General features: G+C 51.8%; 1 protein-coding gene across 1 annotated transcript in view; it reads left to right on the plus strand.

Moving 5' to 3' along the window:
- The first annotated feature begins 9,207 nt into the window (after positions 1-9,207).
- Dlgap3 (DLG associated protein 3) overlaps positions 9,208-18,954 on the plus strand; it is a 43,702-nt gene continuing 33,955 nt past the window's right edge. The window contains exons 1-4 of the mRNA XM_052177420.1: positions 9,208-9,283; positions 10,711-11,862; positions 15,938-16,143; positions 16,536-16,608. Of these exons, the coding sequence (XP_052033380.1) occupies positions 10,762-11,862; positions 15,938-16,143; positions 16,536-16,608 (1,380 nt within the window). The 5' untranslated portion in view covers positions 9,208-9,283; positions 10,711-10,761. The remainder of the gene's footprint in view (positions 9,284-10,710; positions 11,863-15,937; positions 16,144-16,535; positions 16,609-18,954) is intronic.

The following is an 18,954-nucleotide window of genomic DNA, read 5'->3' on the forward strand; positions in this document are numbered from 1 at the left end:
TACCAGTTACATAGAAGACTAACCCTAAGTTGTAGGTTCGATGGCAGAGGCACATGACCAGTTGGCTAGGCTGGAAGTAGAAACGGTCGTGGACTTGGCCTGGCACAGGCTCACATGTCCACTGGACCCCTATTGGGACTTGGCTCTTGTTCTCTGGTGGCCCTGGCAGGCTCCAGTCTGGCAACACCTTGGGGACCAGAGCGAGTCATACACAAATGAAAGAAGATGCTATGGTGTTCATGTTAGAACAGAGGTGAGGATGGAGATCGATACACTATATCTTGGACTGATTGATTAGTTATTGGTTGTCTACAACTCAAGGAGGCAAAAAACATTGTCTCCATTTTACGGATGAGAACATTGAAACCCAGGCAGTGAAAACAAGCTTTTTAGAGTACAACTGAGGTAGCACAGGTGCAGGTAGATAAGCGTCCTTTCAGCCCTCAGTGTGAGAGCATTGAGCTCTCTCTTCTGTCTCTGGAGTGGGAAGAGAGACTGCCATTTATGGCTACAGAGGACTCTGGAGGTCTGTCACCGGAGGTCTGTGAACCTAAGGGCTCTGATTCCCTCAGGTTCCTCCATTTTGGGACACTGGGATTGCTCTGCTGTGTTCTGTGTGCTCGAGATGTGGGAGGTGTTCAGAAGCGTTCTAGGCAAGCAAATTCCTGGATGCAAAAAAAAAAAAAAAAAAAAAAAAAAAAAAAAAAAAAAAGAGTTTCCACAGCACTGGGTTTCTGACACACCAGGCATGGCTGCAGGTCTCTGCCCAAAGCTGGCTGAGAAATCCTCTCCAAGAGACCCTGAGTTTAATCCTCAGGCATCTAAATGGCTTTCCCTTCATCTTCAGTTAGCCCTCAGCACCGGGCTGGACATCTTACCTGCCTTACTTTAACCCTTGTGGCATCGTAGACCTAAGAAAGAGACCATTCTGATCCCTTTTTGAGCACAGGGGGACTTTGTCAGAGAAGAAGACAATTCCTTAAGGCTCCTGTTTGGTGGACTATAAACCCAAATTGTTTAGCTCAATTTAGAAAAGATACTCACTGTCACTAGCCACCACTGAATAGAGCCTCCCAGGAGTTCTGGTCCTGAGACTCCTCCTCTCAGCAGGGGGAAGCTCCCAAACTTGGGCTCTTGGAGACCCTTGAGGAGTTGGGGTGGGGTGGGGTGGTGGCAGACAGACCTAAGAGTCGAGGGACTGGAAACAATTGGCCCTGAGAGAGAAGGTTGGTCAGCATGGCTGTGTCTGAGGCCTTTCGGAAGCCCCGGCTAAGGAGGAGGAAGCTCACATTTGATATGCAGGGCTTCTTGGCTCTGTGGCCCCAGCTAGAGAAGGCGCTGGGATCCAACATGTCTGAGTGACAAGACCTACTTGGGCATGGTGGTGGACACTGAGCCTGGCTCCTACAACTCAGTCCCTCAGAGCCTCCTCACAACGGGCTTGTCTGTCTCCTTAGCACTCAGTGTAAGCATCGACCCCCCTCCTCTGTCTTCTCCACCACGCCTTCCCTGTGCCAAAGAGCACATCTGACTGATGCAGGAAAACAACAAGAGCTGGGCTGTGTTTAGACACAGGATTTTGAATACTGGTCTCTCTGAGCTCTCCAAAGCCTTTGGAGGGAAGGCAGGGGAGAACCTTTCCTCAGGCTTCTATGCACAGGGGAGTGGGAGAGTACCATGCCTTCTAGATCACAGACGAACACAGGCCTAGTCACTGCCCCTTTGGAGCTGATGTGTTACCACTGGAAGACATACCATAAAAATGTAATGGGTAATGAAAGTAATTCCAAGGATCCACGAGTACTTTGGGGCAGCAGACCAGAGTGGTGTAGAAAGAACCCCGGGGAGGGTAAGGTTAGACTTTAGTTAGAGTGAGTGGTCAGGGAAAGCCTGTCAGAACTGAGCCCAGCAAGATGAGGCAGAGGAAGCCATGGGAATATCTGGGGCAGAGTGTTCTGGCAGCGAGAACATCTAGTGCAGAGCCCCCCTGAGGTGGGATTTTCAAAGAGATTATAGGTGGTATGGCTTATTCACAGGCTCACATGAGCGCTGTGTGATGGGTCAGGAGATGCATTTAGACTCAGCCCTGCTGAAATGTCTTGAGTGTTTTGGAAGAGTAAGCCCATTTCCTGCAGCCCTCTTGCCCCGAGCTCCCAGAAAGACTTGATTAAATAAAGTAATGAAGGCAAGGAGCATGTCTGTAAGCTTCCCTCCTTCCATTCTGCCCCCCCCACACCCCCCACACGAGGACAGTGGGGGAAGTGTTTTCCTTGGAGTTTTGAGGACTAGGGTTGGGCCATGGGGCTGGGCTGAGAGAACCAGAGACCTGGAAGACAGACGTACCATTCTGTCGCACCCACCTAACAACAGAGATGCTGACAGAGATACCAGAGCCGGACTAAGGTCAGATTGGTTACAGGGACTCAGATGAAAGTGGACACAGGAAGCGGTGAAGGGGTGGGAGGAATCTACAGGCAGAGATAAATAACTGTGGAATGTGAGTGGTGGGCCAGAGGTTCTGGTCCTGGTTCAGTGCCCCCCAGCTTCCCAGTGGGCACGCAGCTGCGGTCACTCCTAGCTATATTAGTTCAGTTAACACAGGGAAGGGGGTGGTTAAGTGCAAGCAGAAGTCAGACCTCCCAGGAGCACACAAGGTTCACTCACAGGCATGGAGGAAGCCAGGCTCCCAGCAACACAAACAAACCCTAGGCCTCACTTGCTGGGAAATCTTTTCGATTGAGCCTGGGATGGAGTTGACCTGATAGTCCTTGTGGGAAGGGGTAAGGCTGACACCTGTCAAAGAGCCCCAACATCCTTTCGCAGCTGTCTGGACCATCCTGTCTAGTTCTCCCAGCAGCCTCCCAAGGAAGCAACAAATCAGCTAATATTTAATTTTTGAAATCTCCATCTTTACCTAAGCCATCCCATGAATAAGTCCCCGAGATACTGGTTTTTCTTGAGCACATTTGGACCCTTAGTCCCCAGATATGGACCGTCAAGAACAACTTGTCTCTTGAGCAGCAGAGGATCGCCAGTCTTAGGTGGTTGTCTCAGAGAGAATAAATGACCTGCTCAAGGTCGCACTGTAAACGGGTGAAGGAAGGAAGAAGAAAAAAACAAAACCCGCACATAACGCTAGCCACTTGTGCAGACTCTTTACTGTGCTAGCCACAGTGCTAAGGGTTGATGTGCTAAGTATTAACCATGTCATTAACACCTTCATGGTGGCGCTAATGGCCCCATTTTATGGATGAGAAAATGGTGCAAGTTCAACGAATCATTGGCCCCTGTCCGCGCAGCTAGCAAGTGAGGAGCAAGGGATTTGAACCTAGATGGTGAGATGGCAATACCACTCCGGTGAGTACTTTGATGAGGGGTGGGCACAGGTCTTTACCTGGTCTCAGGAAAGGCGGTCCGGCTGACCCTGGGGCGGAGGAGGAGGCAATCTAACTTCTTCTGCAGCTTCTTTCCTTCTTCCATTTTCCATTCTTTTTCTGGAAGGTAATTGCTTGGGACAGTGACAACCTCCTGGCGAATTACACAGCTGGCTTCCCAGTGAGATTTGTAACAACAACCTCACCAGCCTGGCAGCCCCCAGCAAGTTCCGGTTTAAGAAACTAATTGCTGGATTGTGTAGTTGGTGCTAAATTGAGTAATTTCTTGGTGACGGCATCTGCGCCACGTCTTCCATTACCAGATAGATTTGAGGTCTATCACGGAAGAACCTGTCACCCACTGCGTCCTCCTGGACTCTCCTCGAATTCGGCTTCCCAGACAGCCACAGGTGATTGTAGAAGTGGCTGCCTACCTGGCCTGGAGGTTCACCATCTGGCTGGCTCTCTGTGTCATGGTATAAGAAGAAAGGTGACATGATTTGGTAAAATGGAGAAAAAAATAGGGATGGGAGAAAAAGTAGGGGTTTGTAGAGGTGTTTGCCTGGCATGCAAATACATGGATGGCCCTGGGGTTTGGTCCCCGGCGCCCCATGAACCAGACTCCAGGCATATCTCTAATCCCCAGACTCAGAGATAGAGGCAAGATGGTTACAAATTCAAGGTTGAAACATAGTGAGTTAGAGACTAGCTCAGGCTACATGAGACCCTGTCTTGGGCTGGCTCGGCTGAAGCAGAGAGAGCAAGCAAGGGTGGAGTGTGTGGGGAGAGGGCACTGGGGAAGCAGAAAGGGCCAGGTGCGTGGCTGGGGGGGGGCAGGTTGAGATGCTAACCCATCTCCAGCTTAACCTGTTACCGGAGAAGAAACCTCAGGGAGTTTCCTTCAGTCTCTTTATTTGACCTTGGACTTGGCTTGAAGTTACATTCCCCACATAGAGGAAAGTTAAATGAGGGCTCTCATTAGCTGTGCGGTGTGTATGCAGTCTTTTTATTTGTTCGGTTGCTTAATACCTGTTTCTTTCAAATGACATTTTACAAGCTCAGCTCCTCAAGGCTAATCTTGAAGGCAGAGAAGCAAAGCCATCCGGCTGTGGAGCCGGGCGGTGTCGGCTTTGCTATCTGCTCTCAACGTGATCTTGGCAGCTTCAGGTCCCGTTTCTTTAGATGGGAATGTGTGGAGGAATGAAGCCACATCCTGGAGTAGTTTTGGGAATCAAATAAAATGCCTTAAGTCAAAGGACCTTGCTCTTCGAAGGCATACTCAACAAACACCCACTACGCACCAAGCGTTGGTGCCTAGGGACTGGGGGAATGTGCTGAAAGTGGTCAGAATTCCTGCCTGGAATTCACATCCTATCGGGAGAAAGACACAGAATCACACAGATTTAAAATGGCAACTAGATAAGTTGGTACAGGAAGCCTTGAGAGCAAACAGCAGGGAGATCTGACCTAGTCAGGGAGGCCAGAGAAAGCTTCCCCGAAGAAGCAACAACTGAACTGAGATCTGAAGGGGAAACATAAGTCAGCAAGGCAGAGGTGGGTGGGGGAAAAGCTCTCTGGACAGGGAGTAGGCCCCATGATGTGAGGGATCATGGAACTGAAAAAGGCTGGCTTGCCTGATGCAGAGAGAGCGGGCAAGGTGGGGGGAGAGTGTGTGGGGAGAGGACGCTGGGAAAGCAGAGAGGACCAGGTGTGTGGCTCGGCTGACCAGGTGAAGATGCCAACCCAAGGATTTCAGTGAAGAAAGCGAGAAGCGGTGCGGTCACATCTGCATCTCCAAGTGCTAATTTGGGTCACCAGAATGTGGAGACAAGTCAGGAACCTCCTGCATATGTCCCAGCAGAAGGTGATGTTTGAGGTGCAGCTGGATTCGGTAGCACCACTTGCTTTCTGCAGCAAAGGCAGGAAATCTGGCCAAAGGGGGTTTAAAATAGAGTTTGTTCCTCATCATAGATAGGCCTGTAGAAAGGCAACCGCTTGTGTTGGTCCTGTGGCTTCATGGTGTCAGGACTAATGTCTCTGCGACTTTCTAAGCCTCTCTCTCAAGCCAAGCCAGGTACCTTGGATCTGGTCATCACTGTTTTGTTCCAGCCAGAAAGCAGGGGGAGGGAGGATGGCACCCACAGCCCCCCCCCCCATCACAAAGGCAGACTTTCCCCCAGGAACATCATAGCCACAATGGGATGGCATGGCTTCATCACAAGGGAGGCTGGGAAGGAGGGAAAGGGGGTTGGGGACCATTCTCTGTTCCTCCGCCAGCAGTGATTGGTGGGCACGGGACTCAGTGGGCACGGCTATTTTTAGGAAGCAAGATCCATAGGAAGGGGTGATGGATTGGGCGATGAGCTCTCTCCCTGATTGGCTCTCCCTCCCATTCACTGTCTTCAGTATTGAGGCGGGGCCCGAGGGGGAGGCACGGGATCTGAGCAGTGGGAGTTCATAATTAAATCTTTCCTATAAAACTGGGTGTAGTGACAAACAAATGCAATCCTAGCACTCTGGAGGTGGAGGCAGGAGGATCAGAAATTCAAGGTCGTTTTTGGCTATGTCAGGAATTCAGAGCGGGCTTGGGCTACATGAGAGTCATTTTTTTGTTTTGTTTTAAAACTGGAATGGAATATCCCCTTCCTTCAGTAACTTGTATTTAGTTATACTATTTGCTGTTTGTATGTTGAAGATTCTAGACACCCAAATAAAGGCTTCTGGTGGATTTGCTTGAACACCTGTAATCCCAACACTTAAGCAGCTGAGGGAGGAGGACCGTCAGGCTTGGCTACATATGAAATCCTGCCTCAACTTAGAAAAAGAAAAAGTATGGGCTGGAGAGATGGCTCAGTGGTTAAGAACCGGTAGTGCTCTTGCCAGGGACCTGAGTTCAGTTCCCAGCACCATGTAGGGTGGCTCACAACCCTGTGGCTTCAGCACCAGGAGGCTCAGAGGCCTCTGGCCTTTGTGGCTGACAATACTTACATCTAAATATCCCACATAGATACACTATGTGTATATAAATGAAAATAACACATCTTTTAAAAATGTTTTAAAAACAACAAAACAAAACAAACAAAAAACCCCAAAGGTGTTATGTTACAGATTACATTGTGTAATCTTTGGAAATTTTAAACTTTTTTTTTTTTTTTTTTGTCTTTTGAGACACAGTTTCTCTGTGTAGCCCTGACTGTAGACCAGGCTGGCCTCGAACTCAGAGATTTGTCTGCCTCTGCCTCCCAAGATCTGGGATTAAATGGGTGTACCACCATCACCACCCCCCAGTGGGACTTTAAACTTTTAAATTTAATTTTATTATTTACTTAGTGTGAATGTATTCATTGGGGTGTCACGAGGCACATGAGGGGGTCAGAGGTCAACCTTTGGGGTTCTCCTCTCTCCTTCCACTTTCTGGGCTTTGGGGAGCCCAGATGGGCCAGCCTCAAATGGTCAGGCTTGGCAGCAAGCACTTGTTTTTACCCACTGAGCCATCATCTCATTGGCCTCCATCTTCAGGGGTTTTAAAATGGTTTCATAGGTATTGTGTCATTCGATGTTCACTAATGTGCTGGATGATGTGTGGGCAGGTGTATTAAACTTGGAAGATCACATCATTTGCCTGATACCATAGACCTGGTTTTGGGGTGGTGTTTTATTCCTGGACAGTTCTTCCCTGTAGGGAATGGGAGCTCGAGGTCTGTCTGGAGAGGAATGACTCCTGGAGCTCCTGCCTGAGACCAGAGCGAAGGGAACACGGGTTGGTGAGAACACGAGAGAATCAAGTTTAATAAGAGGTTGATGACAGGCTGGGTGGGTGATGGTGCACCACGCTTATAAACCCTGCACTTAGGAGGTGGATACAGAAAGGTCAGGTATTCAGGGTCACCCTGGGTTATAGAAGGAGTCCTAGGCCAGCCTGGGAGTCAAGAAACCTTTCTCCAAAAGCAAAACCAAGAGGGCAGGAGAGACAGACTCAGTACCTAAGAGCACTTCCTAGGATCTGGGTGCTTTCAAGCACCCACATTGTAGCTCATAATGATCTCCAGTTGCAGGTGATTTGACACCTTCTTCTGACCTCCGCAGGCACCAGGCACATGTGTGATGCATGTACATGAATGATGGGAAAACACTGATACATATAACATACATATACATGAATCTTAAGGAGAAAGGAAAAAAAGGCAAAACAAAACATCCCAATGGCCACTCAGTAGCTTGGAGGCTGCAGCTGCAGGAAGCCAGCGGCAGGGAACCCCGTCGGACTCAGATATGCGGATTGCCTGTCGGAAGCTCAGTGTGGGGTTCCAGTTTGATGTGTGCCCCTTTCGTCTGTGCATCCGCCACAGACAAAGCTCCAGAATGTTCAAAACTTCGTCTCAGTTGAGGGACACTTCTGGACAGTTTCACACAAGAGCCCAGGGTTCTTGGTCTGAGCTCCCCTCCCGTATCCTAGGGAAAGCACAGTAAAGGAGAATTGCCACAGAGCTAGGCTCTTGGTGTCGGGAATGTCACCCCAGTGTCTCTCTAGGCAACACATCTGATAGCACCTTTGGTCGGGGCCCTGGATCTGGGAGCAGCTTATGTCTGAACCTTTCCTCTATAGACTCTGATGGACTTCCATGTCCCTTTCCATTGTGTCACATTCCTTAGCGTCAGGAAGTTCTTTCTGATGTCTGACTGTGTCTCTTCCACTATTATTAATCATGCCCCCAAATCGAGCTCTTCCCTCTGACATCCCCGTCTCTAATAATGGCATCATTAGTCTTCCAGTCACGGCTACTGAAAACTTGAGAGTCGTCTTCCACTCTGACTCTCCATCTTCCAGTATTTGCCAAACCCTCACCAGCTTCTGGAACGTTCCAAGCCCAGCTCTCAGAATTTGGTATTTGCATTTTTTTTTTGCCTTGTACCCTGTTTTCTCCACTGGGAATTTGTCCCACCCCCAACCTTTGTCTACCCATCTTGTTCTTCAAATGTCCTGTTCTCCGGGAGCCCTCCCTCCATTCTTCTCTACTGAATCTGATTTAGCTAGTAATCCAAGCTAGCTTAATATTTTGTCACCTCTTTTGCACAGCCACTTCCTTACCCACAGAGAACAGTGACTTAGGACTGGTTCAAGTCAGAGATGACTGGAACCTAATTTTATTTTTTTTCACCTTACTGGAGACTAGTAGTGGGAGAGATGGAGTCCAAAGCAAACAATTTCAATCCAGTGTGCTTGCTGCTTCTCGGGGATGGGGGTGGGGTGCCCAGAGTGTCATATAAGCCCAAGGAGAAGCATAATCCAGAATAAAGAGTACAAGAAGCCTCCACGGGGAGTTGAGGCTTCTTATGACTGTTAGCCAGGAGGAGAGCTCCAGGGAAGGGAGAACCAGGGAGGACGGAACAGCTTGCGCCAGAATATAGGGACCTGATAATTCTGTCCCGTTAGACTACAGACCCTTCAAGGACAGGAACCACATTCAGATGACCTCAATACGCTTCTTGTTCAATCTGTCTTGCGGTGGGCACTCAACAAATGTCTGTGGATCGCAGCCATATTTAAGGGCAATGAAAACACTGTAGCTGGGCATCCTGAACAGATCACACAGACACCTGCAGTTGGAGGTAGTCCAACCTGTGAGCGAATTTGCATACATTTGCATAATGAAGCCAACTTCATTTCCCTGAGGGTCTGAAGCCTCTGCATTGTGGGGGATCCAACCAGTCCTGGTTTGGGGGTTTGGGGGGGGGTTGGGAAAGAATTGCCAGGGCAGAGACCTGTCCTGAGGACTCCAGGAGGAACGTCCTTCCTTGGCTCATTACCTCTTTCTTTCCTGTCAGGAGCCAGTGGTCCTGCGCCTGCTGAGGTTAGGGTTCTGCCTGGAGGTGGGGATCCTGACATCAAGGATGGGACACCCCGGATGGTGAGTGTCAGAAAATTTGTGAGATGGGGCCTATATTCAGGTTCTCGAACCCAAATACTTGATGCGCAGTGACTAACCCATTCATTTACGGGCTTTTTCATCTCCCCATTTTGAGCTCCATTTTCTCACGGTAAGTGTGGATAATGTCTACACGACAGGATTTTCAGTCAGCTTAGAGACTGAGGTGTGCACCATACCCGGAACATCACTAATGGGAGGGAAATAGTAGGAGATGAGCTGCGGGCAGGATCTGGAAGAAGCCAGAGGCAGAATGGGTGAGGGGAAGCCGTGTGGGGAGGAAGGGAGAGTGAGTCTTAGGAGGTACTGCTGTCTGGAGTCTTAGAGACTGTCATCTCCTAGTCAGCAGATGGCCCAGGAGCTGGTCTAGGGTGGGGGAGGGCTCCGTCTGCCAGATCCTCTGTCCCTGTCCCTCCTGCTGTCACCTCCTCCTGCCATAGCTCCTGTCCTGGCAGCTCCTGGAGTCCTGATTGGAGGCAACTCTTGCTGAGAGCTGACCTCTCTTGTCCTGTCGCCTCAGCAAGCCTGGGATGAGGGCCAGGGACATTGGTTCCACAATGGTTTCTCTACTGGCTTCCTGCCTCTCCAGCCCACTGTTCCTGGGAGGACGAACTCCTGGGTTCCACTCACAGTCCAGTGGTCAAATGTTGCCTGGTCTAGCCAGCCTTCTCGGGAATCTTTCCCCCTTCCCCGCTCCTCCCCAGATGCCCTGTCATGGAGAGGGAGTGTGGCAAAGGGTAATAGGCAACGGGAGGGGAAGGGGAGGGAGAGGGGGAGGGGAGGGGACTCCAGTGGTTAGGGTCTGGAAGCCAGCACAGGTAGGAGGAGCCAACTCAGGTTCTCCTGCCTTTGAGAGGAGGGAAGGGGAGGAGCCTGCAGTCAGTTGCAAGGAAGTAGACCCGGAAGGAAGAGAGGTTTTATGGAGTGGCATGGAGATGTAGGCTTGAAGTGAGGGTTCTCATCCTGGCACCTGAAGCAGGGGGATGCTGGGATAGGCTTGGGGCGGCGGAATGGCTGTGGATCAATTTGCTTCAGGTTAGCTTGCTAAAAGCCAGTTCACCTAATGACTGGTTTCTTTGAATATGTGGTATGTCCGCTTGGGTCGCCTTTTGTTTTTGATAATCTAAAGATATTCAAAAGCCCATTTGGCTGAAAGCATTTCCTCTTGTGGATAAGTATTTATCAAATTTGCCGCAGTGATGAATGATGGGATTATCCTGTGCCCTTGTGTCTTTGTCTATTATGACTGTTTTAAGGACTTTTCAGTCCATGTGTGGAAAGATAGTATAATTAATCACAATAAATTGGTAGGCAATACCAACAGGGATGCCACGGTGCCTGGGGAAAGATGATTTTAGGTAAAGTGGCCTGTTGTTCAGTCCAAATCTCTTTTCTCTCTATTTTCTCAGGAGGTTCCTGGGGCCTGGCCCCCAACAATATGAAGAGCCTTTGCTGAGGCCATGAGGGGTTACCATGGCGACCGAGGCAGCCATCCCCGCCCAGCCCGCTTTGCTGACCAACAGCATATGGACGTGGGCCCAGCTGCCAGGGCCCCGTACCTGCTGGGCTCCAGGGAGGCCTTCTCCACCGAGCCCCGCTTCTGTGCCCCGAGAGCTGGCCTGGGACACCTTTCTCCAGAAGGGCCCCTGAGCCTGAGTGAGGGTCCATCATCAGTAGGCCCCGAGGGAGGCCCAGGGGGGGTGGGGGCTGGGGGAGGCAGCAGTACCTTCCCCAGGATGTACCCCGGCCAGGGCCCCTTCGACACCTGTGAAGACTGTGTGGGCCACCCACAGGGCAAGGGTGCCACCCGACTGCCTCCCACACTCCTGGACCAGTTTGAAAAGCAATTGCCAGTTCAACAAGATGGCTTCCACACACTCCCATACCAGCGAGGTCCCGCAGGGCCTGGTCCTGGACCTGGATCTGGCGCTGCCCCTGAGGCTCGCAGCGAGAGTCCTAGCCGCATCCGGCACCTGGTTCATTCTGTGCAGAAGCTCTTTGCCAAGTCCCACTCTCTGGAGGCACCTGGGAAGCGAGACTACAATGGGCCCAAGGCCGAAGGAAGAGGTAGCTCTGGGGGAGACAGCTACTCTGGTCCAGGCTCTGGAGGCCCCCCCACCTCCCACCACCACCATCACCACCACCATCACCACCACCACCAGTCCCGGCATGGCAAACGAAGCAAGAGCAAGGACCGCAAGGGGGATGGGCGACACCAGACCAAGGCCACAGGCTGGTGGAGCTCTGATGACAATTTGGACAGTGACAGTGGCTTTCTGGGTGGGAGGCCCCCTGGAGAGCCTGGTGGTCCCTTCTGCCTGGATGCTCCAGATGGGTCCTACCGGGACTTGAGCTTCAAGGGGCGTTCGGGCGGGTCGGAAGGCCGCTGCCTGGCCTGCACTGGCATGTCCATGTCCCTGGACGGACAGTCAGTCAAGCGAAGTGCCTGGCATACCATGATGGTCAGCCAGGGCCGGGATGGATACCCAGGGGCCGGGCCGGGCAAGGGGCTCCTGGGTCCAGAGACCAAGGCCAAAGCCAGGACTTATCACTATTTGCAGGTGAGGCTTGGTGGGGTAGGGAGCTGTGTTTTGAGTCCTCACCGGTCTGGTTGACTGGGGGAATGACGACTATGGTTGGGTGGAGTCCAGCTGTCCCAGTATTAGAGGTCTTGAAGGAAGGAGGCCCTGCCTCACGATACCTTGAGCCCCTTCGGGGCCTCCCTTTCCTTATTTGTGCAATGAAGGGACCCCACTAATCTGACCAATGATGTTGATACCAGGAAGACTTCTTGACCATTTGGTTTGGATGACATGTGCTGATCTCTGTCTTCTGGGGTAGAAGGCAGTGGTCTGAGGTTAAGGGAAGGCAGTGGACAGGACATAATGGTCCTACTCCGAGCATTGACTTGGCGCTTGGGAAGAAGTTCTTCCTGCCCCAAGCCCTTCCCTAGACCTTTCATATGCAAATCCTGGTGGTCCAGTTTATTGGAATATGAAGATCAGATTCTAGACCATGCCTCTACTTGGGATTGTCATCTTGCCTATGGTGTGGTGGGACAGTCCAGAAAATTATAGAGGACTCTGGAGGAAAAGCTCTTGGGGGATTTTCCAAGGCCAATGGCACACTGGAGTCTGTGTCCTGTTGTCATTCAGGGCAGGACTTCTTAAGGGTGGATGGAGAAGTCATGACTGTGGTCCTCTCTCATCCTGCTCATGTAAACTTGTAGTCTTTTTGTTTTTTGTTTTTGTTTTTTTTTTTTTTTTTTGAGACAAAGTTTCTCTGTGTAGCCCTGGCTGTCCTAGAACTCACTCTGTAGACCAGTCTGGCCTCGAACTCAGAAATCTGCCTGCCTCTGCCTCCCAGAGTATTAAGATTACAGGCATGCGCCACCCCCCTCCCCACCCTCCACTCCCCCATTCCCCCCCCCCCCGGGGCTTTCATTCCAGCTTCAACCAGCCCGTACTGATTTTGTGAATGCTCCGGGCCTTTTAGGGGACAATGCCAATACATGTTTTGGAGATGTGTCAGATTTAGGGTTGTCTCCAAAGTCCGCATTTCTCTTGGGTTGTTAATCCGCAATCATTCCTTCAGCCAGCACATCCTTGGTACAGTGATCAAGAGCTCACTGTTTCTAGGCAATAGACCAGGAAACAGATGGTAGGCCGTGTGATAGAAGAGAGTCCTGGGGACACAGAGGATGCTCCTCACTCACCTGTGGGTGGTGGCTAGGGGTGACTCCCTCCGGAAAGCTCCTGTGAGGAATGTCTCCTAAGCGGAGTCTCTGTGGAGGAGTTAGAGTTAGTCAAGAGCAGATTGAAGGTGTTCCAGGGAGATCCTACAGCACGTTGGACGGGATGGAGAGGGGAGCTTGCGTGAGCCTTTGGGGGGACATTGGCCTTACCTGGAAGCTGTACACATGTTAGTACTCTCCTGGGGGATTCACATGAGCAGAAACAGGATGAGACTTCTGGGAGTTGAGACCTTGTAGGCTAGCTTCAGATTGTTCCCTCCTGGGTGGGGGACGGGCTCTAGGCTGAGAACTCCAGAGTACAGGGGAAGATACCCTTGTTCCCCTGTAACTAGACCTCGCTACCATATTGCTGCTCCCTGCTGCTTCTCCAGGGCTGTCCTGACCTCCCTGGGGGCTTCCTTTTTAACATGCACCTCACAGTGTCCTGCAGAGGAGGAAAGAGCTCTGCAGTGGCTGTGGAGTGGGAGCCCTGCAGTGAGGCAGTGTGCGTGTGCCCTGGTCTCCTGCCATTCCTCTCTGTAGAGGATGGGGGTGGGGCTGGTTCTCAAGGCCTGGGCTTCCTGAGCACCCTGATGTGACAGGGGTTGAGCGGGGAGCCTGAGCCCAAGGGTGGGTGAACCGAAGGCTGCAGAGACCTCCCAAGACAGCCCGACACTTCCTGGCACATAAGCAGGGGAGGCTGGCTCTGTGCGACATGACATCTTTATTGTGTATTCCCCTCTGTTTTTTCTGTTTTGTTTTGAGATAGGGTCTCATGTAGGCCGTGGTGATCTCTAACTCCTGTGTAGCTCAGGTTACCTCCATCTGCTTCCATTCTGCCTCCTGGGTCTGGCAGGGGTACTTCACCATTCCTAGCTTCCTAGCCCTTTAATGAAGCCTGGTTTCTCCCACTGGACACCAGTGTGCCTGTGAGTCTTTTCCGGATCCCTGCATCCCCCTCAGAGCATCATTCATTTCCTCTTTGATTCCGTCTTCAGATCGAGCGCTGGCCCTCACTGAGCCTGCTTCCTTATGAGGGTCTCTTCCTGAACCTTCTAGGCTCACCTTCCCATGAGTCCCCCTCCCTTAGCCTGGCTCCTGGGGGCCTCTCCTCCTTGCTCTGTTAACCTCTTCCTGACTGCATGTGCTTTAAAAAGCCTTGTTGTCTCCTCCAGCCTTCGTCCTTACATTGCATTCTTCACCATGTCAGGACCATCATGGACTCCAACCCATGGGGATGATCCCTTCCCAAGCAGGCCTTCTCAGCCACTTTAATCCCTCAACTGCCCTTGGAGTTAAAGACTACCTTGACTGGCTCTCTTGAAAGCACACCCATCACTGCGTTTCTCCTAAAACATTTCTCAACCTTTGCTCTCTACTGCCGTCCTTTTCTACTCAAAAGTCTCAGAGCATAGATTCTTTTCCTCCATTTCCCTCACTGCTCGCCACAGTCAGATTTCCACATCCTGCCCTTGAATGTGCCCTGGGCAGTGGTTACCAGTGGTTTCTGGGCGGCAATCCCCCAACAATGCCGAGTGCTTGTAATAACAGCCAACATTTACTGAGCGATTTCTGTGTCGCAGGCACTCCGACTCGCTTGTTTATCTTGCCCACCGACCACTCTGATGCAGGTATAATTACTTTTACCAATTTTCAGCTCCGGAAACCGATTCTTAGAGCTTAATTAGCTTTGCTCAGGTTCGCCTAGCTAGCAAGTGACAGGGCCAGAGTTTGCCCTGGTCTCCTAACTGCAGAGCATGAGTTACTGACCTTGGAGAACACTGTGGCATTTGACATAATCGACTCCCTTTTCTTCTTGAAATGTCTCGTTTCTGTGACATGGCATTCTCCTGACTCCCTCCCACCCCTCTGCCCACTCCTTCTGAGGTGACTTCACAGGCCCCCTTTCCTTTCTTTGCAGTCCTTTTTAAAATGTCAGCGGGTCTTTCCTCAGTTCTCTCCCTCTTCCCCCTGGGGTGTCTCCTTTACTCCTGGGCATCTGGTTACCACCCTTGATTTCTGCATGTCTGCCTCCAGCCCGTCTTTACGTCTTTACCGTCTTTACCGCTAAATCCCAAGACAGCGCATAACAAACACCTTCTCAGGGGTGCCCAATTCAAGGTGCTCAACTTTGAACCTGTCACCCCTCCTCCAATCTGGAGTTCTGTGGCTCAGTGCAGGGCAGCACCCCCTACCCCCCCAGGTCCTCAGCCACCACCCTCCTCAGCCATCTTGGCCTCCTCGCAGGCCCTCTTCCCTCCCCCACTAATCAGGCTCACTGACGCTCTATGGTGCATCTCATCTCCATCTCCTCCTCTTTCCCTTATTCGCATTGTCTTAATTTAGGCCTCATCATCCCTTGCCTGCAGAACAGCCTGAGCCTCCTAATTGGCGTCCCTCCTGCCACTTGAGCTTCTGCCTGGGCCTGATCTCCTGACCATCTAGCTTCGGTCTAGACCGTGGAGTGTGCTGATATGCCCCCTGCCTGATACCCTCTGTGGTTCCTTGAGAGCTGGGAGGGAGTCGGGGGGTGGCGAGTGGATGCCTGTTAAAAGGATAGAGGAGGGAGGCTGAAAGGTCACTGAGGTCAGGTTATGCTGCATATATGAGGGCATGATTGACAGGCCACTCAGGGGGCTCTGGTCTTCAATGTCTTGGCATCTTGTCTCTTCAGCTGACCCTCTTTTGAGTAGCTAAAGGTCTCTGGAGGATGGTGCATCAGCCCCCACAGAGAGGGGAAACGCCCTGACATATTCCCTTCAAGTCCCCTGTGCCTATTCAGTCAGTGTGGCTTGCTCCCCCAGCAGGGCGGAGCGCCCCCTACTGCCAGTGGGAGGAAGAATACCCTCTCCTCTGAGCCGACTAGCAACACGTCTGAGGGACAGAGGCCCTTGTCCTTGCAGGTGCCGCAAGATGACTGGGGGGGTTACCCCACGGGTGGCAAGGATGGGGAGATCCCCTGCCGCAGGATGCGGAGCGGCAGCTACATCAAAGCCATGGGGGATGAGGAGAGTGGAGACTCAGACGGTAGCCCCAAGACGTCTCCAAAAGCACTTGCCCGACGCTTTGCCTCCCGCCGTTCCTCCAGCGTGGACACAGCCAGGATCAAGTAAGGATGGTGTGGGGAGGGGTATCCGAGATGATTCCGCGTTCCTGCAGGCACTGTATGTGGAGCCCTGCTTAGGATCCAACAGACTATCTTGCTCTGCTCCAGACAGAGTGGAATCATGGTCCCGTTTTAGTGTTTCTTTCGTGTGTGTGTGTGTGTGTGTGTGTGTGTGCGTGCGCGCGCGCGCGTGCGCGCGTGTGGGGTCGGGGGCGGTGGGGTCAGGGGTGGTGGGGCGGGGCCGGGGGGTGGGACCTTTTCACTCCCAGTCTCCCGGGTGGTCTCTTTGTGTTTGTGTGTGGGATATAAGGAACAGAACCTGGTCAGAGGCCCTGATATCAGGCCCGCTCTCCACCTCATAGCACACTTCTGACTCTGGCATTTGCCCTTTTCAGCTGCTGTGTCCCACCCCGGATCCATCCCCGGAGTTCCATCCCTGGCTACAGCCGTTCCCTCACAACTGGACAGGTAGGACATGGCCCTGTGTACACGGAGGGAAGGGTAGGAAAGGGAAGCCAGCTCCATGCTCTTTCTAGGCTATGATGTCAGTCTCTGTGAGGAGAGAGAACAAGTCTGGTTCTGGGAAAGCCTCGAAGCCTGCCTGGGACTTCCAGATCTGCTTCGGGCTGGGAATCCCAAAGAACCCACCCAAGTATGCTCCAAGGGGTGAGCATGTGTGAAAGGCAGCATCGTTTCTCTTAGGTGCTCCATCTCTCTCCAAGCCTGACTGCTCCAGACTCATAGATTAAAGGTGCAGGCAAGGCACAGGCAGAGCTGAAGTGTCCTGGGCTATCTGGGCCTGAGGTCTGTAGCCATGACCTCTACTCCCTCAGACCACCTTCCCTTTCAACACCTCTGTTTCCTAATCTTTGAAATGACAAGCGTAAACCCGAAATGGTGGCGCTCTAATCTTGGCACTTGGGAGGTGGAAGTGGGGGTGGGCAAGATCACCAGTTCAAGGCCAACCTTGGCTACTTAGTAAGGCGCAGCACTCAAAGAAACAAAACCAAAAGGCAACAGTAGTGTTGAATATCTCTCAGGGGATTTGTAGGAGTTCGGTGGAAAACATCATTCAAACAGAAGGCACAGGTCCAAAACCGATGTTTTATAAAGTGAGTTGCAACGCTGGGGATGTCGCTCAGTTAGCACAGTGCCCACCTGGTGTTCACAAAGCCCTGAGTTCACTTCCCAGTGCGGCGTACAGCTGGGTATGGTGGCACACGCCTACCTCAGGAGACAGATCGAAAGCCCAAGGTCATCCTCTGTTACTTAGCAAGTTGGAGGCCAGCCTGGAGCCCAAGAAACCGTATCTCAAAGAAAATAAAGTGACTTCTATACCTAAGTGCAGGCCTCCCTTTTCATTAAACAGAGGCAATGGTAGTTTATATTTGAATGTAGGAACAGGGTTGAATAAAGGCTGAACTACTTACCAGCTGAGTGACCTGGGGCAAGTTACATGACTTTTGAGCCCCTTCCTTCCCTATTTAAAAATAGGCATCATAATAGCACTCTTGGCACATCGCCAGTGCTCAATAAAGGTTAGCTATTTTTATGTTTGCTGGGGGGGGGGGCATGCAAAGAGCCACGCTGAAGACCGTCCATCGGCTCCCATTGTGAGCCTCGGCAGCCTCTCAGAAACCCTTTGTTCCAGTTCCTGAATCAGGGATTCTGATTTGGCACAGCTGTCTCTCTGCCTCCAGCCAGCCTCTGTCCCTGGGCCCACCAGTTAATGCCCAGTTTTCCTGTTCCTTGACCATTGGTGACATCTAACCTTGTTGAGAACCCTTCTTCCTGGAACATGTTTCTCTGGTGGCTTTTGGACACCGCCCCACCCCCTCATCTCTTCCATGACTGTGGTGACATCTGTGTCTCAGGATGTCACCACTGGAGTTTTCCAGGGCTCTGTCCCTTCTCTGCTTTTCACGCCCACTCCATGGGTGACGTCATCCAGGCTTGGAGCTTTGAATATTACTGAGAACCTGATGACTCCCAGATGTATAACTCCAGCCCAAAGCCTCCCTGAGATGCCAGGCATGCACACGGAACTGTGTATTGGAGCTCACTTGGCTGGCTGCTGCAGACACTTCCCTCCTCCCCCTCCTCCCTCTCCTCCTCCCCCTCTTCCTGGTCCTCCTCCTCTCCCTCCTCCCCCCTCCTCCTCTTCCCCCTTTCCCTGCTCCTCAGACCACTGTTCCCATCATCTCCTTTGCACATAATGGTAGTTTTATTTTTCTAGGACTTATAGCCTAAAAGCCCAAAGTCAGTCTTTTTCTGGTCTTCCTTCCCCTCCTTCCCACCCTCTCCCTCCCTCCCTCAATTCCTCCCTTTCTACTTCCCTCCCTCCCTCCCTCTCCCTCCCTCCATTCCTCTCACCCTCCCCCCTCCCTCCCTTCCCCCTTTCTATGCTGTGATTAAACCTTACTCATGTTGAGCACACACTCCATCACAGAGCTTATACTCCCAATCCATGAAGTCAGAGTGTTCTCTCTGCTAGACCACACCCTATCCTTCAGTCCTTCCGCAAATCTTCTTCACAATATTCCCAGGCTCCATCCACCCTTCACCAACAGCACTGAGAGCCCCATGGGCTTGGTCGGGGCTGTTCCCCTGCCTTCTTGTTGGTCTTCTGTGTTTGTCCTGACTCCAACTCATTTTCTGTCAGTATAGCCAGAATAGTTATTTAAAAATATAACTGCCTCTGTTTGCCTTTGTGCTCAGAGCCCTGGCCTTGCTCAGAGTAACCATCCTGGGCTTTGCTGGGGTTTACAAAGCCGGTGTGAGCCGGCCAGTGTGGTGTCGTGTTCATCCTCAGCT

This window comes from Apodemus sylvaticus, chromosome 3 (genome assembly GCF_947179515.1).
Source record: "Apodemus sylvaticus chromosome 3, mApoSyl1.1, whole genome shotgun sequence".
Lineage (NCBI taxonomy): Eukaryota > Metazoa > Chordata > Mammalia > Rodentia > Muridae > Apodemus > Apodemus sylvaticus.